The 25,723-nt window shown below is 45.7% G+C and overlaps 1 protein-coding gene and 1 pseudogene across 1 annotated transcript in view; one reads left to right on the forward strand and one right to left on the reverse strand.

Moving 5' to 3' along the window:
* Nucleotides 1-25,723, forward strand: part of LOC126341418 (uncharacterized) — a 113,313-nt gene that overhangs the window by 44,803 nt on the left and 42,787 nt on the right. Inside the window, exon 2 of the mRNA XM_050001773.1 lies at nt 10,843-10,973. Coding sequence (XP_049857730.1) covers nt 10,860-10,973 — 114 coding nt within the window. The 5' untranslated portion in view covers nt 10,843-10,859. The remainder of the gene's footprint in view (nt 1-10,842; nt 10,974-25,723) is intronic.
* Nucleotides 9,450-9,567, reverse strand: LOC126287671 (5S ribosomal RNA; annotated as a pseudogene).

Raw genomic sequence — 25,723 nt, forward strand, 5'->3', positions numbered from 1 at the left:
GCACACGCCTACGGTTATCCGTCCGTTGGAGCGTAAAACGTGATTCATCTGAAAAGGCCACCTGTCACCATTCAGTGGATGTCCAGTTCCGGTGTTGACGTGCAAGTTCCAGCCTTCTTCCAGCTGTTAGCATGGCTGTATGAACCAGGAGCTTACTGCGGAGGCCCATACACAGCAACGTTCGCTGGACGGTCGTTGAAGAGTCACTGGGTGGTCAGTCGCTCAACAGTTGAACGTCAGTTCGTACGCACACGTCTCTACAGCTGTCGTTCATCCCTGTCATCTGTGGCCCATGGTGCATCACAGATGTCTCGGTGCCAGTTTAGGATAGCGCCATTTTGCTATGCACGGTATACTTTAACTATGGCGTCAAGTGAATAGTTTAAAAACTTGGACGTTTCTGAAATGCTTCCACCCTTGGCACCAAAGGCAATGTTCATGCCCTTTTGGACGTCAGATAAATCACTCCGTTTCCGCATTACGACAACGACTGCACTGTTTTCCGCAATCACTCTACGCGCTTTACATACGTTCCAGTGCTAGTGTGGTTACTGCACTCTGACGTCGAACGCAGCCATGGTCACATTAATGTGACCGAAGTGTGTACGTCGCTACTCAAGACGTCCGTGATGTTACCGATCACATCTTTTATGGGATCGGTAGCTCACATCGATATAATTCAGGTCAAGAATAAATATTTACTTTTTTGTTAAAATCTCGTTGATAGACAGATTGTGTAGTTTTTTGGGTGGGGAATTGACCAGAAACGTTAACCGTTCTGGTTTAATGAACGAACGCAAATTAGAGAATACAATTTAAAAGAAATTACATTCCGATATTCTCGGATTGCTTTCATTGAAAGGATGAGCACGGGAACAGAATTATAGAAAGATTTAATAAGCATGAATTATCGAGTTTTCTGGGATTCATTGACTTTGAGAAAGATTTTGACTCGTCCGCAATAACGACTGTACTAGCAACCCTCGAAAACAGAGCGCTGATTTAAGTAGTCCTAGAAGAAGATTTCTGACCTTTGAACTGGGAAAGCGAAGAAGGAACCCGTGTGAATGGAACGTATCTGAGCCATCTCCGTTTTGCTGATGACGTATTGTTTGCCTCCTGTGCAGGTATACATCAACTTAAAAGTGCATATAGGGACTTAGGGTTGAAAATCAGTTATTATTAGACTACGAGAACGTAAAACATATCGTATTAATAAGAAAATCTTTGGAACAAGTTGATATGTTCTTCTGTTTAGAGCATTGGACGACTACTGAATGAACAGTAAACGAAATAAAAAGCGCAGTAAATATCGTTTGATGTGATTTTCAATAACCTGAATAGATTTCAAAACAAAGGTTTCGATTTGTGTGATTTAGCAAGTTTGTAATAGTTGTTTATTGCCAGTTTTAAATTGAGGCAGTGAGACACAAGTTTTTATTGTGAAAATGATTCTAAAGCCTTTGTTCCTCAACAACTACGAAACACAGCAACGCAAGCAAATGGATTAGGAAAGAGAGTGGAATTTATCATTGTTGTAGTGGAAACGAAAAGTAGGTTGGCGTTACCTGTAATCAGGTGAATAGATGGTTGATCAATAAAAGAAATTCTTTGGTAGCAGACTAGAGAAGATCGAAAAGAGGACGATGTAATGAAAGGTGTGTACATGACACGAGAAAACGTGTATGGGTAACAGCGTAATTGAAAAGCGTAATGTATGGAGAAGTCTACACACATAGGCTTCCGCAAGGGAGGGAATTGTACTCCCATCCCACCCACCCCGCTCCTGGACTCTAGAACATTAACTCATTAACTTTTTATTCATTACAGAGTTCTCAAACACTTGTACAAGTGATTTCCGTAAACCTCTCGTTTAGCCAAATGTAGCATTACGTGGCGGATTGCAGTGAGACAGACTGTGACTTAACCAGTCACTGTATAACTTGTAACAGTTATACAAAAAAATAACAATTTTCGAGTCTTGCTCTTCCTGGATAAATTTCTGTGGATGCCTTTGCCTATATATGGATTTCATTTGGGTGGCGAGGAAGGCGACGATGATGGCGACGATGTTGAAACGAGTCCAAATATTACAAAAGGAGAACTAAAAGTTTCTGTTTGAGGGAGATGCCGCAGCGCATAAGTAACCTAGCGCGATTCCCTTGCAGGTGTACAAGCCCCGACAGGTAGACGAGGATTTAGTGTGGCATCGTGTCCTTCCGACGTGCTTGCGGTAAATGCGGAAATGTGAACCGTGGCGACATTATTACCAAATGATTTCCAATATGACCAACGTGCTGTTATTTCTTTCTTGGCTGCCGAAGGACAAACAACATTTGACATCCATCAGTGAATGAAGAATGTGTATGGGGCACCATGTCTGTCGAAAACCACCAACTGTGACAAATGATGCGGCTGCTTCGTGATAACGCACGTACGCAAATAGCAAAAGGCGGAACGCAGACGTTAATCAAACTCAAGTGGGAGAGACGCTCGAGTACCTTCGTTACAGTCCTGATCTCTCCCCACGCGACTACCACGTCTCAGGTCCCTTAAAAAAGGCCTTGAAAGGTCGTCGATTCCTGTCAGACGAGGATGCGCAACAGGCAGTTATTGGCTTCTTCACGCAACAGGAGGACACAGCGCTTTTCCAGACGGGGATCTGTAACCTGATGTGTGACTACCCCAAGGCTCACCGCTATTTTGCCTCATTGGCATACCAATCTGTACAGCCTTTGGGGAGATAGTTTTTGATTCCTCGTTATGTAAAGAGTCTATATACAGGCATTACATCTAGAAATTAAAGTGAGACATTTGTCACAACGATGAACAAGCTTTCCTATTCCCTCGCTAAAGAACGTGTCTATCTGTGGAAGGAAGGAAAGTTAGATTATGGTCGACGAAGCCATTATAGACGGAACACGAACCCTGACTGGTGAAGGACAGGGAAGCAAACTGGCCGTCTTATTCTCAAAGGACGACCCAAGTATGAATAACACCCTCTGGATCACAACTCTTTTATTACAGACTATCCGTTTAAATCTGCGTTGCATGTCATCTTCAGGTCTGGCGGCAGAGCGAAGTGGTTAGCACACTGGACTCGCATTCTGGAGGACGATTGTTTCAATGTGTGTGTGAATTCCTAAGGTACCAAACTGCTGAGGTCATCGGTCCCTAGATTTACACACTACTTAAACTAACTTACTCTAAGGACAATACACACACCAATTAGTTAGGTTTAAGTAGTTCTAAGTTCTAGGGGGCCGATGACCACAGCAGTTAAGTCCCATAGTGCCCAGAGCCATTTGGACCTTTTTTTTTTTTTTTTTTTTTTTTTTTTTTTTTTTTTTTGCAGAACTCAACGAGTTCTTTCTAACGGGACGAAATCGACAGATCGCAACACGGCAAGAACAGTGATACGACTAAAAAATGCCATACTTGAGGAAGAGATCAGAACTACATGACCATATTACCTTCGTATAAAATGTAATTGAATTTACGGCCAAAAATAGTAATCTGAAATTAGTAGAAGCTGATACTGTTTCAACGTAAGTTGAATAGAATCCCTTAGGCCGACTATTCTCAGGTATTGCATTTTTGAGTTGTCGTTGTCCACGTCGGGGTGCGATAAGTAAAGGAATTTTGGGAGTGCCCGAAGAGAGTGCTATGATGCATTTATTGTAAAAAAATAGGCAAATGGCCTATATATATATATATATATATATATATATATATATATATATATATATATATATATATATATATATATATAAAGAGATTTGGGAAACAATATGAAGAGCCCTCTTAGCCTGTCTGCAGATGATGCTTTAATTTACTGTCTAGTAAAGCCATGAGGAGATCAAAATGAATTGCAAAATGATTTAAACAAAGCTGTTATATGGCGTGAAAAGTGGTAATTGATTCTAAACAAAACTTATATAAGACCAGCCAAATGACTATGAAAAGGAATCCTTTAAATTTCGATTACACGATAAATCATAAATTTATAGGTTATCTATTCAAATGGATATGTAGAGATTGCAATTACGAATAATTTAAACTGGAACCATGAAACAGAAACTTTGAGGGGAAGTCGAACCAAAGACTGCGCTTTACTGGCAGAATGGAACAAGTATACGAAAGATACTGCTTACACAACGCTTATCCGTTCTCTTCTGGAGTACTGCTGCATGGTATGGGTTCTTTACCTGCCATAATTGACGGGGACATCCAAAAAGTATAGAGAATGCCAAATCGTTTCGGATTATCGAGCAAAAGGGGTGAGCACGATACGCGAGTCGGGGGTGGCAATCGTTAAAACAAAGACAATTTCACTGCAGCTTTCTTCTTTGAATGCGAAAATATTTTGTTTACTCCCACTTACATAGCGAAAAACGACTATCAGTAAAAACATAGTCCGCACGAAAGGTTTATGTTTAGCAATCACTTAAATGTGAATTGCGGAGTAATGTAGACGTAGATGTAGATGTAGAGGCGTTGTGTATCACGGAGGGATTTTTCTTGAGATTTCGAGAGCATACATTTGAAGCATAGTCGGACTACTTTACTTCCTGTTAATGGATGTATCCCGAATGGCCAAGACGAGCAAATCGGAGCTCACACGGAGATTTATTGACAGTTGCTCTTCCCAACGCCATTCGTGAACGGAACATGAATTGGAGAATAGTATAATGGTATCAGATATACCCTCCACCACACACCGTAAGGCCTGCGGAATATAGATGCAGCTGCAGTTATTTCTAGCAGCTGATGCTCTTACGCCTATAATTACATCAGTGAGGTCAAAGAAGTCGTAGCTTTTTTTGCATCCAAAACAAAACACGTAAACAATAAAGGCGCACAGAAGTTACAGAACCAGAACAAAAATTAAGAAAGAGTTGACTGGTGCGCTGCATACGTTGTCTCACTTGTGCACATAATTCAGAAACAAAGGTTCAAAAATGAAGCGCATCTTAAAAGAAAACATCCGCTGCCTGCAGGGTCCTAACGAAGGGCGGAAAATTAGGGCCATTGTTGTGCCAGACTGAAACTTTTTTTTCTTCTTCAGTACGTGACCGGGTGCGAGTAAAGGAATGTGGGGTCGATTTCAGCGTCCTGTCGCCATTCATGTCATTACAGAAGGTGTACTGTTCCGTCTGGAGAAGAAGGTGAATTAGTCCGTGATCTCGTTCAAGGAAGGTTGTAGGTTGCAAATTGTGAGTTTTCTTTTGGTGTATTTCATACAGATGCAGGTGGACATGGTAACGGGTGTTGCTGTGGTGAGGAGCATATCTCTATCAGCGGCTGGGCTTGAGAGTTTTAATGAAAGAGATGTTCTTGTATATAAGACACTTCACATTTCTGAGTTTACCAATAAGAGATATGGGGAATCTACTACTTATCGAGCCGATGCTTATCTGATGATTATCACTAGGGTGGAAGACGGTCAGTGTCTTCATAGAAGCCGGCCGGAGTGGCCGTGCGGTTCTAGGCGCTTCAGTCTAGAACCGCGCGACCGCTGCTGTCGCAGGTTCGAATCCTGCCTCGGGCATGGATGTGTGTGATGTCCTTAGGTTAGTTAGGTTCACGTAGTTCTAAGTTCTAGGGGACTGATGACCTCAGCAGTTAAGTCCCATAGTGCTGAGAGCTATTTGAACCTTCATAGAAAAATTTCTGCGGTTGCCTACGAGGCTGGACCATAAGTTGGTCAATTAAGAAAAGAAATCGGCCCGAGCTGACGACCCCCAGTTCTCTCAAAACGCCGAAGATTGTCTGCATCTCCGGACCAGATCACACTATCTTTCCCGCTCGCGCCGAAGACTTCGCTAAGAAACGATGAAGTTTATGGGTTTCCATTAACTGTTAACGAGATAAAATCGTGGAACTGAACCCCACAATACCTCATAAGAGATCTTAGAAAGAAGATGCCTGATCTTTTGTTCCAATAGAAAAACCGTCGAGCGACGGTAGTCGAAATATTGCGTAGAGATGTGAACTGTTGATTGCAGTCTCATATAGTTAAACAGCCAAAAACGATGAATACACGGAGAGATACAAAATATATTCTAAGTAACGTAACGTGTATATTCCTCACTGCCGAAATGTGATTTTGCAGGTATAATGGACTGTATTTAATTTTCGTTTGAAGTTGAATGAAGTGGCCACTGGATGCCTTGCTCTTCAGCTGCACGTTCCAAGCGCGTTAATCACAAGTCGTGTCGCGTACGTCAGCGGAACACCTTGACTACAGAGAAGCGAATATCCGCTTGGAATCTTCTGCACCACCACCACCACCACTACAATTACAGCCGTACCAGGCCCGAAGGACGGCTGTCTAGTGCTGCCGGCATCTTCCTGAAACAACTGCACAAGATTTCGCAGTCTGTGGTTGTAAACTGTTACGCACGCTAAAACTGAGAAAATGAATGGAGACTAAAATCGCTCTAGGTAAAGCTTTGATACGGAATTACAATCAGGGCCGAGCTTGTATGAGTAATAGATGTATCGGATATGGCAGAAGACCCAGTTGGTGCTAGTAACATGAAATTCGCTACGAGACACAAATGCGATCAGTTATAGAGTGTTGTTCAAGTTTTTGGAGATCTTATCCAGCAAGCATGACGAGAACCATCGAATTCAGAAGGATCGTAAAGCTCGTACGAAATTGTAACTGAGAACAGGAAACTTGGAATATTTGGAAGAAAGCGACGTTGTTTTCACGTAACCCTGTTGGATAATTTTTGTAAACCTGTATTAAGAGGAAAAGTGTGCGGCTTTGCCACTGTGTAGATTTTATCTCGCGTAGGGATTTTGCGAACACGATAAGAGATATTAAGCGGTCTACAATCAGACGGTCACATTTCCTTGAAAAAATGTCTCTTTAACGTATTGTGCAACGATTTGATGCTTGTAAACGTAGAATTGTCTGTCTGTGGCAAAGCTGTGCATACATTGTGAAACGTCCCCTTAGAAAAATCAGTGAATTACTGTGCCGGTAAACCCCTTACGTTATTTGATTTTAAAACAGCTGAGCAAAACTGAACGTACTCAGACATTTCTCTGACCATCACTAAACTGACACACAATATTTTTTGCGCAACGCAAACTGACTTTCAACAATCTCTGCGTAAGAATGGCCCTGACTAACAATAACCTATACCTTTCATGAATCACTTACCTCACAAAAATCTTCGTCACTCGAACTACTGCAATACGGCCAGCGCCAATACTGCCAGCTAAATAAAAGATTCTAACTACTAAAGTCACTAACTACTGATAGGCATAGTTAGCAAATGAAAGATTTTGATAAAGAACAAACAATGTATTTACCTTAATAGTGTTCAAAAGTCATTATATATATATATATATATATATATATATATATATATATATATATATCAGTTCATGACATCCAGTCTTACAAATTTACTGTCACTGATGGACACACGTCCAGATCATCCGCTCTCAAAACTCCGCCATCTCTCTCCCCACATCCACCACTGCTGGCGGCTCACCTCCAACTGTGCAACGCTACACGCTGTTAACAGCCAACAGCCCAACACTACGATAGCGACCATTTCAACAATGCCTACCAGCCATAGACAGCACACAGCACAGCCAGCGATTTTCATACAGAGCGCTAGGGGACGTTACCAACATAAAAACCTAAACAGACTACTTACAATTGGTGTGTGTGACTCGGCGGTTAAGAGGGATTGCAAAGCCTCAGTCGGTGTCACACATCGCACTGACGGTGATCTGTATTTGTGAAAAATGCCAACTTGCACCATGGTTCAGAGTTTACGTCAAATTGTCGTCCCCCATATAACAGTCTGGTTAAGTGGTAGATGAAGGCATCCCACCCACAACAGGGCCTTGCATTGTACGGAACTGTTTCCTTCAAAGCAATCTTTCGGTGAGTGACATCTTCATGTTTTCCTCCGTACAGTCCCGATCTCTCCCCATGCGATTTCCATGTTTTTGGAGCCATGAAGAAAGAGATTCGTGGCCGTCGATTTGCTTCGGACGAAGAGGTGCACATATGAGTACAGCCACCGTTCCGCAGGTAACAGAAGACATTTTTCCCTGGAGGCGTTGACCGTCTTCTCACAGTGAGGTAAGTGTATTAACAGTAGCGGCGATCACTTGCGAAATAAAAAAAAACTGTTTATTATAATTCTTCATCTATCTAGTTTTGATTGGAGTACTCCTTACATACCCGCCTCTCGCTCCTCATTCAGTCCGAAAACGCCAAGCAGTGTTACTTTCGGTCGTTAATTGGATTCTAATGACACAAAATTGGTGACTCAGTTTTGTGGCTTCCGGTTACTGGTCACTGAAGACGGGGTCAGTTGTTTTAAGGTGATTATCGACGCGACAGACGTGTTACACGCTTACACCAAGAGCAAGGACGCACCGTCATTTATAGGCGCGATTGAAGTTGGTCTGAGTGTTGAGATCTCGCACAGAATTTGTTGATAGAGGAAATTTCCATGCATAAACATATCTCAGTTTAACGTGTAGTTAGGTTCCCGCAACAGCTGACGATGCCAGGAAGAATTTCTGCCGAAAGGCAGTGAATATTTAAAAATCCGAACAAGCTGGAGATCTCCGAAGATTGTAGGAGACATGAAGTATCAGGTACACAGGGTGACTCAGTCGCCCCTACCGATGCCGTTTTATGCAACCGGCAATATAATATCTGGCCTTCATAATAAACCAAGCGCGAGATTTTCATATTCTTTCGTTACTGTTGCCCTACAAAAAACATTAAGAAGAACCTTTTGTTGGAAATTCAATGTAGTTAAATTTTGTACTGGGATACTTTTTCGCTAGGGACCGTGCTTTCCGGGTTATTGAAGATAAACGTACAAAAGTGACCTTCAAACGCTTCCCCACTCCCCCATAGGCCAGGATTTCAAGTATCTTATTCATGGCACTCCCTCCTACCACTGAACAAAAATTTGCGATTGCATGATTTATTTCCCACATTTCACCTTTTTTTGTTCTTCATTGACTGGCCTTATTACGCGACCGGCTTAATTATAACTGCTGCCAAGTCTTCGAAGTACACACTCCACAAGTAGTTCATGGAATCCAGATACTGATGGCTTCTGTTATGCATGCATCGATGTGTCTGATTTTTTTATAGATGTTATGCATAGGGCCTTAAGATGGCATTAATGAGATTCCCAAACTGGTGGTCTAAATAAAATAACTTCTGGAAACATGCCGGTGTGCAGTATCTACTAGGAGAGAGCACTCCGTCATCAGGCCACAACTGGCCCATCGGGACCATCCGACCGCCGTGTCATCCTCAGCTGAGGAGGGGCGTGTGGTCAACACACCGCTCTCCCGATCGTTACGATGGTTTTCTTTGACCGGAGCCGCTACTATTCGGTCGAGTAGCTCCTCAGTAGACATCACGAGGGTGAGTGCACCCCGAAAAATGGCAACAGCACATGGCGACCCGGATGGTCACCCATCCAAGTGCCGGCCACGCCCGACAGCGCTTAACTTCGGTGATCTGACGGGAACCGCTGTATCCACTGCGGCAAGGCCGTTGCCCGTATCCACTATGGATCAACATAAATTCAGATCTACATCTACGTCTACATACATACTCCGCAATCCACCATACGATGCGTGGCGGAGAGTACCTCGTACCACAATTAGCATCTTCTCTCCCTGTTCCACTCCCAAACAGAACGAGGGAAAAATGACTGCCTATATGCCTCTGTACGAGCCCTAATCTCTCTTACCTTATCTTTGTGGTCTTTCCGCGAAATGTAAGTTGGCGGCAGTAAAATTGTATTTTAGTCAGCCTCAAATACTGGTTCTCTAAATTTCCTCAGTAGCGATTCACGAGAAGAACGCCTCCTTTCCTCTAGAGACTCCCACCCGAGTTTATGAAGCATTTCCGTAACACTCGCGTGATGATCAAACCTACCAGTAACAAATCTAGCAGCCCGCCTCTGAATTGCTTCTATGTCCTCCCTGAATCTGACCTGATAGGCATCCCAAACGCTGAGCAGTACATAAGAATAGGTCGCACCAGCGTTCTATAAGCGGTCTCCTTTACAGATGAACCACATCTTTCCAAAATTCTGCCAATGAACCGAAGACGACTATCTGCCTTCCCCACAACTGCCATTACATGCTTGTCCCACTTCATATCGCTCTGCAATGTTACGCCCAAATATTTAATCGACGTGATTGTGTGGAGCGCTACGCTGCTAATGGAGTATTCAAACATTACAGGATTCTTTTCCCTATTCATCTGCATTAATTTACATTTATCTATATTTAGAGTTAGCTGTCATTCTTTACACCAATCACAAATCCTGTCCAAGTCATCTTGTATCCTCCTACAGTCACTCAATGACGACACCTTCCCGTACGCCACAGCATCATCAGCAAACAGGTGCACATTGCTATCCACCCTATCCAAAAGATCATTTATGTAGATAGAAAACAGCGGAACTACCACACTTCCCGCTGTGTCCGACTTAGGATTTTTAACCAAATGAAGTCCGCACCAAGCAAACACTGCGTCTAAATAAACCTTTTATCGCACTGGCACCTTAAGGTAAGAAAAGAGAACAGAAAGGAGGGGGGGGGGGTTGTGATTAGATAGCGGGAGCGGTTTACTGTTCGCCGCGCCGCAGCCGCGCGCGCCAGACGCTGGCGTCACCTACTGATGACGCCGCCGGAGCCGAGGCAGTGGGCTGAGGCTGTGGCGTGAATCACGCACGTTGCAGTAAGGCGTTGGCGCGCACCAGTAGGCGAGAGGCAGCAGCAGCAGAAACTCCTGAGTGAGCGCGTTACTCCGTCACGTTGCAGACGCAGCCGCCGCCGCCATGTCGCACCAGGTGACCATCACGAGGACCACTACCACGACGACTACGTCGGCCATCCTCATCAACACTGGGTACATGCGCTCCTGGAGCGGCCTGCTCAAGCTGTGCCAGACGGTGAGTACGTCTGCCTCGTCCAGCTCTTGGACTCACTCTACTTCTCACGCCACAACCCACGCGTTTTTAGTGACTCAGCGGTTCATCGGTAAAGTGTCAGACTACCAACAGAAAGGTCTCGGTTCGATCCGTGGCCAACCCGAGGATTTTTGTCTCACTTTTCATTTCTTTCACCTATTGCAATGGGAGAAGCCGAATTGTAATTTACTTGAAACTGGCTAGGTGACAACAGCATACCAGCTCTAGTATGACCACGCCTAGCAAAGAACTGTGGTGTTCAGAGGTACATTTTAGGGCTTACATATTGCCCGAGTCTATTGTTTAGACGTAGGACGTCCGCAACTGTCAGTGACATTTTAGTACGTCCATGCTTGTGATCGATAGTCCGTGGCACTTGGGCTGTTCACGTACGTAAGAAAATGGCACACGTGCAGCCGTCGTTTTGATGTTGGTTCAAATGGCTCTGAGGACTATGGGACTTAACTTCTAAGGTCATCAGTCCCCTAGAACTTAGAACTACTTAAACCTAACTAACCTAAGGACATCACACACATCCATGCCCGAGGCACGTTCCAGACTGTAGCGCCTAGAACCGCTCTGCCACCGCGGCCGGCGTTTTGATGTTATTTTATTGGGTAGCAACCAGTTTCGGTGACACAGTATACCATCTTCAGACCTTAACCGATGCTGTGGGGGTGAACTCCGCTCTTATACACAGTCCCATCAGCGGCCAACCTATATGAACTGGCTTCCGTAGAATACCTGTTGCAGACACAACATCGCTGTTAAAATATTCTACGCAAGGCAGTTCGTAGAGTTGACCTCTATAGGATTGTGTATAAGAGCGGAGTTCACCCGCTCAGCGTCATCCAAGGCCTGAAGATGACGTATTGAGTCACCAAAACTGGTTACCGTTTACTAAAATTAATTGAAAACGACGGCTGCAAGTTTTTCTTTTTACTACGTGTCAGTAATACAGCGTGAAAAGTATTTAAACCGACAAACTCTGGGAGGTTGTACGGGATATCAAAACAAATATTTTTCCCTAATGTCATTTTTTCCTATGAGGATTATTCAAACCATTGGAGGCCGTATTACGATCTTCAGTTGTTAGAGGGGGTATTACGCTCTTCGGTTGTAGGCAACTGCTGTCCACCAGTGTAGTAGTGCATTGTCTCTTTTTAACTAATGGGGCGATACACCTGGAGTGAGTACACTACGTAGCGCACCACAACGGACGAGCTGCACAGCGGGTTTATCAACAACAATATCCTAATCGCCGTATCCCGCATCATACGACCTTTGCTGCTGTGTACCAACGTCTGCGTGAGAACGGGCCATTTAGCAGATTACCTGGACAGGAACGTCGTCGCACGGTAAGAACGCTGCAATTTGAGGAAGCTGCCTTCCAGCATGTGGAGCGGGATCCTTCAATCAGCACTCGTGCAACTGCACGTAACATGGGGACGAATCAGACGAATCTAGGAACAGTCCTTCGAGACCAGTTGTTGCGTCCATTTCACTTACAGCGTGTCCACAAGCTGGAACTAGTTGATTGTCCACCCAGAGCACAATTTTCGCAGTGATACCTGGAACAGTGTGAAATGCGTCCTACATTTCCATCCTCTGTGTTGTTCAACGACGAAGCAACGTTCGGGCGTGATAGTCTTCAACATGCACAATTCGCATGTTTGGAGTGAGGATAACCCACATGCCACAGTTATTAGCGCTCATCAAGTGCGGTTCTTCGTTAATGTGTGGGTCGGTGTTGTTGGGGACTGTTTAATTGGGCCGTATCTGCTACCTAGGCCATTAAATGGCAGGCACTATTACAATTTTCTCGCCAGAGCATTGCCAGAATTGCTGGAAGACGTCCCGCTCCCTACAAGACAACGCATGTGGTTCCAACATGACGGGGCGCCGGCACATTTCAGTCGTCGTGTGCGTCGATTCCTGGACCGACGGTACCCAGAAACGTGGATTGGCCGAGGTGGTCCTGTACCATGGCATGCTTGATCCCCAGATACGTCCCCTCTGGACTTTTTTGTGTGTGGAGAGATGCACAACCTTGTTTACGCAACTCCTGTTGCATTAGAAGAGGATCTGGTTGCCCGGATAGTAGCAGCAGCAGGAGCAATTCAGGATACTCCTGGGGTTTATGCTCGTGTCAGAACATGATCCGACGGTGTAACCTTTGTTCACGTGTCAATGGAAGAATTTTTGAAAATCTACTGTAATTGAAATTGGGTTGTGTTAATGTGTTGTTTCTCGGTCATAAAAAAATGGAAAAGTATTTGTTGGTTTAATTAATTTGCCGCCAGAGAAATCTTCCTCTACCGGTTTAAATACTCCTCATAGGAAAAAATGACATTAGGGGAAAATATTTGTTTTGATGTCCTCTACAACCTCCCAGAGTTCGTCGGTATAAATACTTTTCTCCCTGTATAGTGAGTGTGGTTTTTCTCAGTGACTGGAGTGAAGAGGGCCGAAACGGCAAATTTCTTGTAGAAAGTGAGTATGACTGCGCCGGAAAATAAACTGTTTTCAAAACTGTTTGCCTTGAACGTTAACTGACGCCTCCAGTAAGACTGAAATGCCGGTATTTCCAGAAAGTGATATTTTCATTTGACAGCTGGTCACGTTAATGTGACTGGAAGTGTAGTATAGAGTAATTGTGGTGTTGTACAGCAAGCCCTGCTTGGCGCAGAGAGTCTGTGCACGTGTCCCTGAGCCTGCCAGTCCTGTTTCGTCAATGTTGCGCTGCAGTGTGTCGAGGTGCGCCACCCCTCCCTGGGCCCGCTGTTCTGCTGTGTGGCTCACATGCTGTCACCACGTCCTTTGTGGTGTTGTACAGCAAGCCCTGCTTGGCGCAGAGAGTGTGTGCACGTGTCCCTGAGCCTGCCAGTCCTGTTCCGTCAATGTTGCGCTGCAGTGTGTCGAGGTGCGCCACCCCTCCCTGGGCCCGCTGTTCTGCTGTGTGGCTCACATGCTGTCACCACGTCCTTTGTGGTGTTGTACAGCAAGCCCTGCTTGGCGCAGAGAGTGTGTGCACGTGTCCCTGAGCCTGCCAGTCCTGTTCCGTCAATGTTGCGCTGCAGTGTGTCGAGGTGCGCCACCCCTCCCTGGGCCCGCTGTTCTGCTCTGTGGCTCACATGCTGTCACCACGTCCTTTGTGGTGTTGTACAGCAAGCCCTGCTTGGCGCAGAGAGTGTGTGCACGTGTCCCTGAGCCTGCCAGTCCTGTTCCGTCAATGTTGCGCTGCAGTGTGTCGAGGTGCGCCACCCCTCCCTGGGCCCGCTGTTCTGCTGTGTGGCTCACATGCTGTCACCACGTCCTTTGTGGTGTTGTACAGCAAGCCCTGCTTGGCGCAGAGAGTGTGTGCACGTGTCCCTGAGCCTGCCAGTCCTGTTCCGTCAATGTTGCGCTGCAGTGTGTCGAGGTGCGCCACCCCTCCCTGGGCCCGCTGTTCTGCTGTGTGGCTCACATGCTGTCACCACGTCCTTTGTGGTGTTGTACAGCAAGCCCTGCTTGGCGCAGAGAGTGTGTGCACGTGTCCCTGAGCCTGCCAGTCCTGTTCCGTCAATGTTGCGCTGCAGTGTGTCGAGGTGCGCCACCCCTCCCTGGGCCCGCTGTTCTGCTGTGTGGCTCACATGCTGTCACCACGTCCTTTGTGGTGTTGTACAGCAAGCCCTGCTTGGCGCAGAGAGTGTGTGCACGTGTCCCTGAGCCTGCCAGTCCTGTTCCGTCAATGTTGCGCTGCAGTGTGTCGAGGTGCGCCACCCCTCCCTGGGCCCGCTGTTCTGCTGTGTGGCTCACATGCTGTCACCACGTCCTTTGTGGTGTTGTACAGCAAGCCCTGCTTGGCGCAGAGAGTGTGTGCACGTGTCCCTGAGCCTGCCAGTCCTGTTCCGTCAATGTTGCGCTGCAGTGTGTCGAGGTGCGCCACCCCTCCCTGGGCCCGCTGTTCTGCTGTGTGGCTCACATGCTGTCACCACGTCCTTTGTGGTGTTGTACAACAAGCCCTGCTTGGCGCAGAGAGTGTGTGCACGTGTCCCTGAGCCTGCCAGTCCTGTTCCGTCAATGTTGCGCTGCAGTGTGTCGAGGTGCGCCACCCCTCCCTGGGCCCGCTGTTCTGCTGTGTGGCTCACATGCTGTCACCACGTCCTTTGTGGTGTTGTACAGCAAGCCCTGCTTGGCGCAGAGAGTGTGTGCACGTGTCCCTGAGCCTGCCAGTCCTGTTCCGTCAATGTTGCGCTGCAGTGTGTCGAGGTGCGCCACCCCTCCCTGGGCCCGCTGTTCTGCTGTGTGGCTCACATGCTGTCACCACGTCCTTTGTGGTGTTGTACAGCAAGCCCTGCTTGGCGCAGAGAGTGTGTGCACGTGTCCCTGAGCCTGCCAGTCCTGTTCCGTCAATGTTGCGCTGCAGTGTGTCGAGGTGCGCCACCCCTCCCTGGGCCCGCTGTTCTGCTGTGTGGCTCACATGCTGTCACCATGTCCTTTGTGGTGTTGTACAGCAAGCCCTGCTTGACGCAGAGAGTCTGTGCACGTGTCCCTGAGCCTGCCAGTCCTGTTCTGTCAATGTTGCGCTGCAGTGTGTCGAGGTGCGCCACCCCTTCCTGGGCCCGCTGTTCTGCTGTGTGGCTCACATGCTGTCACCACGTCCTTTGTGGTGTTGTACAGCAAGCCCTGCTTGGCGCAGAGAGTGTGTGCACGTGTCCCTGAGCCTGCCAGTCCTGTTCCGTCAATGTTGCGCTGCAGTGTGTCGAGGTGCGCCACCCCTCCCTGGGCCCGCTGTTCTGCTGTGTGGCTCACATGCTGTCACCACGTCCTTTGTGGTGTTGTACAACAAGCCCTGCTTGGCGCAGAGAGTCTGTGCACGTGTCCCTGAGCCTGCCAGTCCTGTTCCGTCAATGTTGCGCTGCAGTGTGTCGAGGTGCGCCACCCCTCCCTGGGCCCGCTGTTCTGCTGTGTGGCTCACATGCTGTCACCACGTCCTTTGTGGTGTTGTACAGCAAGCCCTGCTTGGCGCAGAGAGTGTGTGCACGTGTCCCTGAGCCTGCCAGTCCTGTTCCGTCAATGTTGCGCTGCAGTGTGTCGAGGTGCGCCACCCCTCCCTGGGCCCGCTGTTCTGCTGTGTGGCTCACATGCTGTCACCACGTCCAGAGGCGCACGCGCTCTGTTGACGGCGGCCCCATCGTTCATCCCGCGCGCGTGGAGCTGTAACTGGGACAACAAACAGCGCGCCCTTAATATTTGGCTCGCCTACTTAGTGTTCAGAGGCCCCTCCGGTAATAGCCCGCCCGCATCAGACTTATTTCTGCGGTGCGTGTTTACACCCGCCAGACGGCTGGCGCGCGCCCAGAGCAAACTCCCCCGCGCCTGGGGCCGGACAAGTTGCCCTTCTGTGCATCGCTTGGCACACAGGCGCGAGCGAGAAAAGGCGCACCGAACAACACCTCACAATAGAAGATGCAGCTACAGTAACTTTATGCACGTTCTGCAGCATAATGCTGCATCTTTAGTATTTCTATGCTGTGTGAGGGCTAGTGGCCAAGACTAGTCAAAGTTTTAATTATCACCCCAGAAAGGTAATCAACTTTTTATGTTTAGTTTCCGCCTCACATTACTACAGGGTGGACTAGAAGTCACGGTCGGAAACGTTTAATGTTATTGTATTGAAAGAAGATCAGTAACATCAAACAATTCCACGGCTCTAAAAGAGATTGTATTTAAACGAAAAAATAGTGCAAAAATAGAATAACACAAAAACGAATGTTCCTACATCCATACATATTTCATATATTTAAAGCTCTCTCACTATATCCTAATCATCATTCTCGGCGCAGAGCTGTAGTCGCTGCCAGCGCAGAGTCGGAATCGGTGCCATGTATGTTTACTTGCACGGCACAGGATTTCGAGACTGATCATCCTCAGGTGTTCCTGTCCCCCAGATATAGACATTTCGGTACCGCGAGCTAAGATACAGCACATTCGCCTGTCGTCGTAACCTTACGGCGAGCTGCTAATTTTGGAAAACTCCAAATAACTGTTAGTATGAATCGCGTAGAGTGTTCATAACATGATCACTTAATTCATTGATGCTGCCGGCTTTAAATGAACAGTATCCTCATTTCTTCATCAAACAACGCATAGAGGTTCTGAAAATTTTCGTCTCCGCCGTCTGCTTCCTTGTCAATTTTGCTGCTGAGCCAAGCAAGATGCATTTAAGCGTTCAGTGATTTCGCTATCGTTGTCATTTCTTTTGTCTCCCACTGCATGATGCATCTGTAGCAGAACCAAATGGCCTTTCTTTCCACTTTCCGTAGATTAGCCCCCGTCGGGGATTCTTTCTTGAAGAGATGAAAAAAATTTTCTCTGGTTGCATCATATCTATCACCCATTCCTTCCTATTCATGCCCCCACACGATACGAAGAAGACTTTTCTTAGTTGTGAATCTGCTTGCATATTCCATTATAATAAATCTTTACAACAGTGTCACCTTACAAAATTGTTAAGGCTTCCGTGGCCAATTGTTCACAAACTGCCTATTGGTTTCTGTCTCGGGTTCTTCGGCCGAAGTTCATCTAATGATTCTACTGATGTTTCGCCAGCACGAGTGACTGGCATTGTCAAAGCTTCACACTCCATTGCCAGTTTACCACCGGCAAAGTTTACCAACTTTTACAATGCCAGTCACTCGTGCTGGCGAAACGTCAGTAAAATCATTAGATGAACTTGTGCCGAAGAACCCGAAACAGAAGCCAGTAGGCAGTTCGTCAGTGTCACCTTGGGAGCATTCGCTGAAACGCAAGCGAAACCACACGATCACATGCCGTTTTTCACGGAGTGACTCCTGCGTTGTAATTTGAGTGACCTCTATCAGAAGACAGCCGTACTACGGGCAAGGAAAGTTGCCTTCAACCTAGAATACATTTCAAGACTGACGTAACCACTAAACGATATCTTAAGTTGTACGTTCCGACCGTGACTTGGGGCCCACTCTGTACAGTAGCTCGTTACAAGAGTTATAACAAAGCGGCAGAGCCCATGAAACTATAAAACTCGCTGCGTGGTTTCGTTTTGATTCCTCATATATGAAAGGTGGTACAAAAAGGTACGGCCAAACTTTCAGGAAGCACTCCTCAAAGCCCGCATCTCGTGGTCGTGCGGTAGCGTTCTCGCTTCCCAAGCCCGGGTTCCCGGGTTCGATTCCCGGCGGGGTCAGGGATTTTCTCTGTCTCGTGATGGCTGGGTGTTGTGTGATGTCCTTAGGTTAGCTAGGTTTAAGTAGTTCTAAGTTCTATGGAACTGATTACCATAGATGTTAAGTCCCATAGTGCTCAGAGCCATTTGAACCATTCCTCACACACAAAGAAAGAAAATACGTTATGTGGACATGTGTCCGGAAACACTTACTTTCCACGTTAGAGCTCATTTTATTACTTCTCTTCAAATCATATTAATCATGGAGTGGAAGCACACAGCAACAGAACGTTCCAGCGTGACTTCAAAACATGCATCCACCCTCCGTCGCATGGAATCCCTGATGCGCTGATGCAGCCCTGGAGAATGGCGTATTGTATCACAGCCGTACACAAAACGAGCACGAAGAGTCTCTGCATTTGGTACCGGGGTTGCGTAGACAAGAGCTTTCAAATGCCCCCATAAATGAAAGTCAAGAGGGTTGAGGTCAGGAGAGCGTGGAGGCCATGGAATTGGTCCGCCTCTACCAATCCATCGGTCACCGAATCGTGTTGAGAAGCGTACGAACACTTCGACTGAAATGTGCAGGAACTCCATCGTGCATGAACCACATATTGTGTCGTACTTGTAAAGGCATATATATATATATATATATATATATATATATATATATATATATATATATATATATATATAATTTTCTTCATGTCGGTATATTTCTTCTTCAAAGAAGTCACCATAGCGACAAACACATTTTTCCAAATTGTAGATACAGTCGCTGTAGAATTTCTTACTTCGTTCACGGATCCACAACCTTACTTCTTCTTGCTTTGATTCATCACTATCAAAATGAAGTCCTCGAAGGTGTTCTTTATGTTTTGCAAACGGATGACAATCAATCGATAATGATCGATGACAGTAAACCCAAGGCGTCTGACTGCTGCATATGTCGCAGCGCTCGTGTGTGTTCTGGGGCTGTAATGCTGAAGGAGAGCGTGCTCCATGTGTGGAAGAACTCTTCGATTTCGAAACTCGATTATAGGACGTTGTTCCTCTCACGCAAACATAGTTCCGTTACATACCTCCACGTTAGATGTTACAGTTCAGAGCCCTCTAGCGGCAGTGCACTGTAAATATGTAGACATGAAGAATAAAGATGTAGTATGTTGATTGTCGATAATGTTCGTTTCACTTAAAAAGCTTGAAGAATTGTCACGCACGCCCTCTTTATGTACAGTATGAGGCAACTAAGTCATAACACCCTTTGTGTCTCCCGAACCGTAATAGATACAAAGATGCTGTTTGGACTGTGAATTGCAGGGACAGAGGCTGCATGAATACATCACATTTCATGTTTGTGCTATTTTTTTTATTACAGAGATATGAAGCCATCTTTGGTTTTTTTAAATGGAACGCTATGTTAAATTTTAGCGAAACATGATGGGCTTAAAAAGACGGTTTCAAATATGTGTATATCATAATATTTAGGCGAATAGTTTTCGAGATATAGATGCGTTCCTGTGTCGTATTCGTACTTCGAAGTGGCGTTGTCCAATGCGACCTTTCCTGTTGACCACTGAGTAACTTAACAGGGAAGGCGTTGTTTTCCTGCTTCTAGATAACGCCGCAAGGTAGCGCACGCGGTGGCTGGAAAGAAGGCTGGTTCAAATGGCTCTGAGCACTATGCGACTTAACTTCTGAGGTCATCAGTCGCCTAGAACTAATTAAACCTAACTAACCTAAGGACATCACACACATCCATGCCCGTGGCAGGATTCGAACCTGCGACCGTGACGGTCTCTCGGTTCCAGACTGCAGCGCCTAGAACCGCACGGCCACTCCGGCCGACTGGAAAGAAGGTATAAATGTGCTGCTGAGGACATCGCATTTCCGTCACAGTTTCTTGGAGCAGACATGTACTCCAACGAAGAAAAGTTAGATATGCTTTTAGTGTATGTTGAAAGCAGAAGAAAAGCTGTTAGAGCAATAAAGCCATATGGAGAGCTGTATCCTTATCGTGAGCGTCCTACGCGCCAGCTTCTTGTACGTATTTGCAAGAAAGTACTTGAATCGGGATCATGGAACGGTATACAGAGGACAAGGCAGAAAACTGCAACTGGTGAAGTACAGTGAGAGAGCGTTCTAGCGTTGGTGCATAACGACCCTACTGTTTCGTCGCGACGTAGCGCCTCGGAATGTGGTATAAGTCAGAGAAGTGATGAAATCTTCTCGGGCTTCCATCCGGGTAGCTGCATTGAAAATCCGCGACGTTTCGATAGGTGTCGTTCTCATCCTCTTCGCCAGTTACCTGGACGGAAGCCCGAGAAGATTTCATCAGCAGTATACACCGGGAAAGCCTGCATTCACAGTCAGAGAAGTGTTGTGCGCATATTGCACCGGCATAGATTTCACCCGTTTCACCTCTCATTACATCAAGCACTCTCCGGTGTGGATTTCGAACGGCGTCAGGAATTTTGCCGGTTTGCTCTGCAGCGCCTACTAGATGATCCAACGTTTTTTCTACGGGTGCTTTTTGCTGATGAAGCGACTTTCACTAACCACTGTAATGTGAATTTGCTTAACATGCATTACTGCTCAGTAGAGAACCCTCATTGGCTTCGGCAGGTACAGCATCAGCAGTAGTGGAGTGTTAACGTGTGGTGCAGCATCGTCGGAAATGTCATTCTGGTGTCATGCGTCATGCCGGTTACACTAAATGGCAATAACTAAGCACAGTTCCTGCAAAACGTTCTGCCCATTTGCTGGAAGATATACCACTAACTACGCAACAGTGCATATGGTTGTAACATGACGGTTGTCCTGCTCACTCTTCCCGTGTGGCTACAGAGCTGTTAAGTGAAAAGTTCCCAGATTGTTGGATAGAGCGACGTGATGAAGTGAAGTGGCCAGCCCGGTCTCCTGATCTGACCCCTCTTCATTTTTTTCTGTGGGGGGCAATCTAATATAAAGTGTATATTCAAACAACTACTACGCCAGACGATATGAAGCAACGTATCGTCGAATCGTGAGCTGATATCTCACGTGACACCCTCGCAGCCGTTCACAAATCATTCGAACGGGGAATACAAATGTGCATTGCAGCAGAGGGGAAGCATTTTGAGCACATGCTTCAGTATGTATTTTGCATCTTTGTGTGTATTTGCTTCGTATTGTGATCAATAGTAAATATTTTCAAATACATACGAAATAATTGTGACCAGTAATGGCCTCCTCATTTACATTTGTATTTCTGCTACTTAAAATCTATTAACGTCGTGTAGTATTTTAATACTGTATGTTGTCTACTATTTTGGTATCATAGTTGTCAAATAACTGAATAATATTTGCGCAACATCATCAGTTAATGTTTGCGCAAAATATCGCAATGTATTACTATTGTTGGATAAATGGGCGTGTTTGTGTAAGGACGGACTCGCGACGTTTACCTTGTACTCTACACAGCAGGATAGGACGCACTGAACAACGCCGCTTCGAAGGACGAATACGATAAGGGAACATATCTGTGTCTCAAAAACTATTCGCCTAAATATTATGATATACACATATTTGAAACCGTCTTTTTAAGCCCATCATGTTACGCTAAAATTTAACATAGCGTTCCATTTAAAAAAACCAAAGATGTCCTCATATCTCTGTAATAAAAAAATAGCACAAACATGAAATATGATGTATTCAAGTAGCCCTTGTCCCTGCAATTCACTGTCCAAACGGCATGTTTGTATCTATTACAGTTGGGGAGATACAAGGGGTGTTATGACGAAAACACGTATGGACTGGCCAGATTATCACCTACCAAGCTGTCCCAAATGTTGAGCGCGAAGCGGTCTTGTTGACCAAGAACAAAGGATTTTTCCCGTGTCCATGTGTGTTGATTGTAGCTGTTGAACATAACCTCTCGTGTAAAAGGATGCCTCATTCGTAAAAAGTACACGGCTCCGAAAGTCCGGTTGGATGGTGCACGTTTTACAAAAACCGCTGGCAAAATTCAATTCGGCGTGAAAAGTCGTCTGGGTTGAGGCCGTGAACCTCCTGAAAACGAAGGAGGAGGCGGAGATTAGTGTTTAACGTCCCGTCGACAACGAGGTCATTAGAGACGGAGCGCAAGCTCGGGTGAGGGAAGGATGGGGAAGGAAATCGGCCGTGCCCTTTCAAAGGAACCATCCCGGCATTTGCCTGAAGCGATGTAGGGAAATCACGGAAAACCTAAATCAGGATGGCCGGAGACGGGATTGAACCGTCGTCCTCCCGAATGCGAGTCCAGCGTTCCTGAAAACGGTAGGGGTGCAAATCATCTTCAAGCAACACACGCCAAATTGTGGCGTGTTACACTCATTTTCCGTGCAACAACCCGCGATATTGTTGAGTGTGTGTTAACGCCTCCTGGTGTACGGACTGTGTGCGACCTCGTCCGTCAGGCCTTCGCGCCTGTAACACAAAATGAATACACTGTGTTTCGAAGTAGGACTTAAATGCGCATGTGCCATTACGAGGACGTCCCAGTGGAAAACATATCTCAGGTGGACATGTGTCTCGTAGAGACCTGTGGATGTCAGCAAATGTGCGTGGATCTGGCATTCGACGATTCGAAAACCGCCGAATATACAAATGTTCGGCAGAGTGACCATTTCCATCTGTCGCCCCGTAAGCACAGTACATGCCTGCCCTTTCCTCTCAAGAATAGCGTTCCATTTTCTGTGCGCTTCACACAGTCACTAACACAAGAGTGTCCCCGTTTGACACAAGGCGAGCCGGACTCCGCAGTGTGCACAGGTGCTGCTCTCTATGCAACACCTATCACACAGGGATTTGCACAGCCAAAAGCAGAGACGGAAAACCCGTGGTGTTGACCCGCATGGAATATCCGCAACTATGTCGACTACAACGTCAGCAAATAAAGGTCGTAAAATTTTAACCCGACCTCTATTTTTACCTCGATGTCACAAATACATCGACATTGTTGCCCTGCACACCTGCTACCATGGCGGCTCGGATGGCGTGTTGTGTCCCTACCCTACTGGTGGCGCGCGAGGCTGTTCGGCGACGCCTGGTGCCGTACGCTAAGGGATACGGACATGGATTGCCACGTGAAATATCCTTGTTATGATCCATTCTACCAACCCTTTCATCTTCTACGTTCATTTCGTATACGTACATTGTTGCGAAACTGTATTTTTTTAAAACTTTGACTACATTCGTATGTAAAATACAGAAGGTTTCAGGCGTGAGTTTTATTTTTTTAAGCACCTCACGCCTAACACCTTGCGGAAGAAATGGAAACTATTTCAGTAACAAATGGTTATATGATGGGCCTTATTATAGAACAAAATGAAGTCAGAGGCTACTGCAGCACAATGAGTAAGAGCCAAGCCAAAGGGAAGTATCAACACGTCGCACCTGTCCACATGCAAGTGACAAGCAACACATTATGCTGGCGTACTCAGGAAACTGAGCTGGACTGATAGCTCCACTCAGCAACAAACATATACAGACATTATTCGATGTAGATCTTACTGTCGAATGCAGTATATTGATTTAAATGTTCTTCCACACTAAAAAAAGTACGCACTGCCGGTGAGCAATGTCTAATCTGCATTAATTATGTACAAAAATGTGAAGATGCATAGTAGAGTAGGAGATGGATGGCTAGAGATTTAGGAGGGCGGGGGGGGGGGGTTCATGATGGCATAGACAGAGAAATGGAGAGGATGAATCGGCAGAGAGAGTGTGCAGGTTTAGGGGAAGTGGTGGAGGGAGAGAGGGAGGGGGAGAAAGATATGATCGGGGGGAAGGGTCGGAGGATTTAGGTAGAGGGAATAGGGAGGAAGATATGGTACGGCAGAGGGGGCGGAGGGGTGCACAGTTTGACATAAATAAAGCTTCACAGAAGTGAATGGTTGTTGTATTTCTTCAAGTGAAAGGTATTATCCAAAGTTTGGCTCTTTGGATTATTTCTTCAAGTGGAAGGTGTTAGCAAAGATTAGCTCTTTGGTTTTAGTAAATGAGAGAGAGAGAGAGAGAGAGAGAGAGAGAGAGAGAGAGAGAGAGTCGGGAGGAGGAGGGCAGATAGAGATGGGAGGTTGAGGTAGACAGAGAGACGGTTGGGGAAAGAAGTGAGCAAAGGGAGGAAGAGGAGGAGGAGATATGGGCGATATACGTGTCGAATGCATATGCGAGCGAGGCCGCACGGAAGGGGCTAGTAGGCTTTATAAAGACAACATCGTTAGTATTAAGCAACATCTAGAAACTTCATAATAAAGTGTTTATTTAATTACCACCAGTGACTTTGTTTTCCTGTTGAGTGGCAATATGAGCGCAACTCAGATACTCGGACATTTGTCATCTGCTTTTGGACAGGTACGATAAGTAACCGACTCGCTTCGACGTGGTTGTTGCTCACTACGTTGCAGTAGCATTTATATGTAATTCGTAGTATTCTGTAATGAGGTTTCCCAAAAAACCGCATGCTACTGCAACTGTTTTAATGTGTACAAAGACATTCTGCAAAGTCTTCGGTACTTGTGAGTTTTGTTCAGGACCGCTTATGCCCTGCGTATTAATGTATCAGTGAATCTGAAAGTGATTCTGTTATGCACACACAAGCGGCGAAAGCAGTCACAAATTACAAAACAAAAACTAGCTTCAGTATTGAAAATGCGGTCGATAAAAACGTTATACTGATAAAGATGCAAATGAATTACTCGAACTGAAGATTGGTGTAAGACCGAAACAGTTTGACATAAATAAAGCTTCACAGAAGTGAATGGTTGTTGTATTTCTTCAAGTGAAAGGTATTATCCAAAGTTTGGCTCTTTGGATTATTTCTTCAAGTGGAAGGTGTTAGCAAAGATTAGCTCTTTGGTTTTAGTAACTTTGTTTTGGGCTGTGCATCTAGAGAGCCTGTTCGCTACTGTTAACTTGCTCAGTATGATAAACATCGATGTAGCTTTTACCACCTTCCGTTGTGAAAGTTTTCAGTTTGTAGCAGGTGTATCTATACTTAGACACTACAAAATGTAGAGCTCTGACTTAGTGTGTGGGTATCAAGGAGATAGAATACCATAAAGAGGCAACACTGTGACCAGAACGAAGTAAATTTAACAATACTCCTCCGTGTTTTAGGAAGTCATGACAAAGGAACATGGTACATGATACTACGTAAGGAAATTACGCAACTTGGGGTAAAACAATACATTTACATATTCGAGCATAGTTAAACACGTAATTTCATTCTGTGCCGGTGTATAATACAAATGTTGAACATCACTAATAGACAATATTTTTAAACAGTACTCAATAGAAATAAGATGTATTCACAGTTTTATTGCTACTGTGCATGCATTTATACATTGCTCAAACGTTAGGCATGATTACTCAGAGAAATTCGGCAATAGTTTATCTTAAAATTTCTATTTCGCTTTCAAAACAGCTACAAATGGTTCAAATGGCTCAAATGGCTCTGAGCACTATTGGAACTTAACTTCTGAGGTTATCAGTCCCCTATATCTTAGAACTAATTAAACCTAAC

Source organism: Schistocerca gregaria, chromosome 1 (assembly GCF_023897955.1).
Source record: "Schistocerca gregaria isolate iqSchGreg1 chromosome 1, iqSchGreg1.2, whole genome shotgun sequence".
In the NCBI taxonomy this organism is placed as follows: domain Eukaryota; kingdom Metazoa; phylum Arthropoda; class Insecta; order Orthoptera; family Acrididae; genus Schistocerca; species Schistocerca gregaria.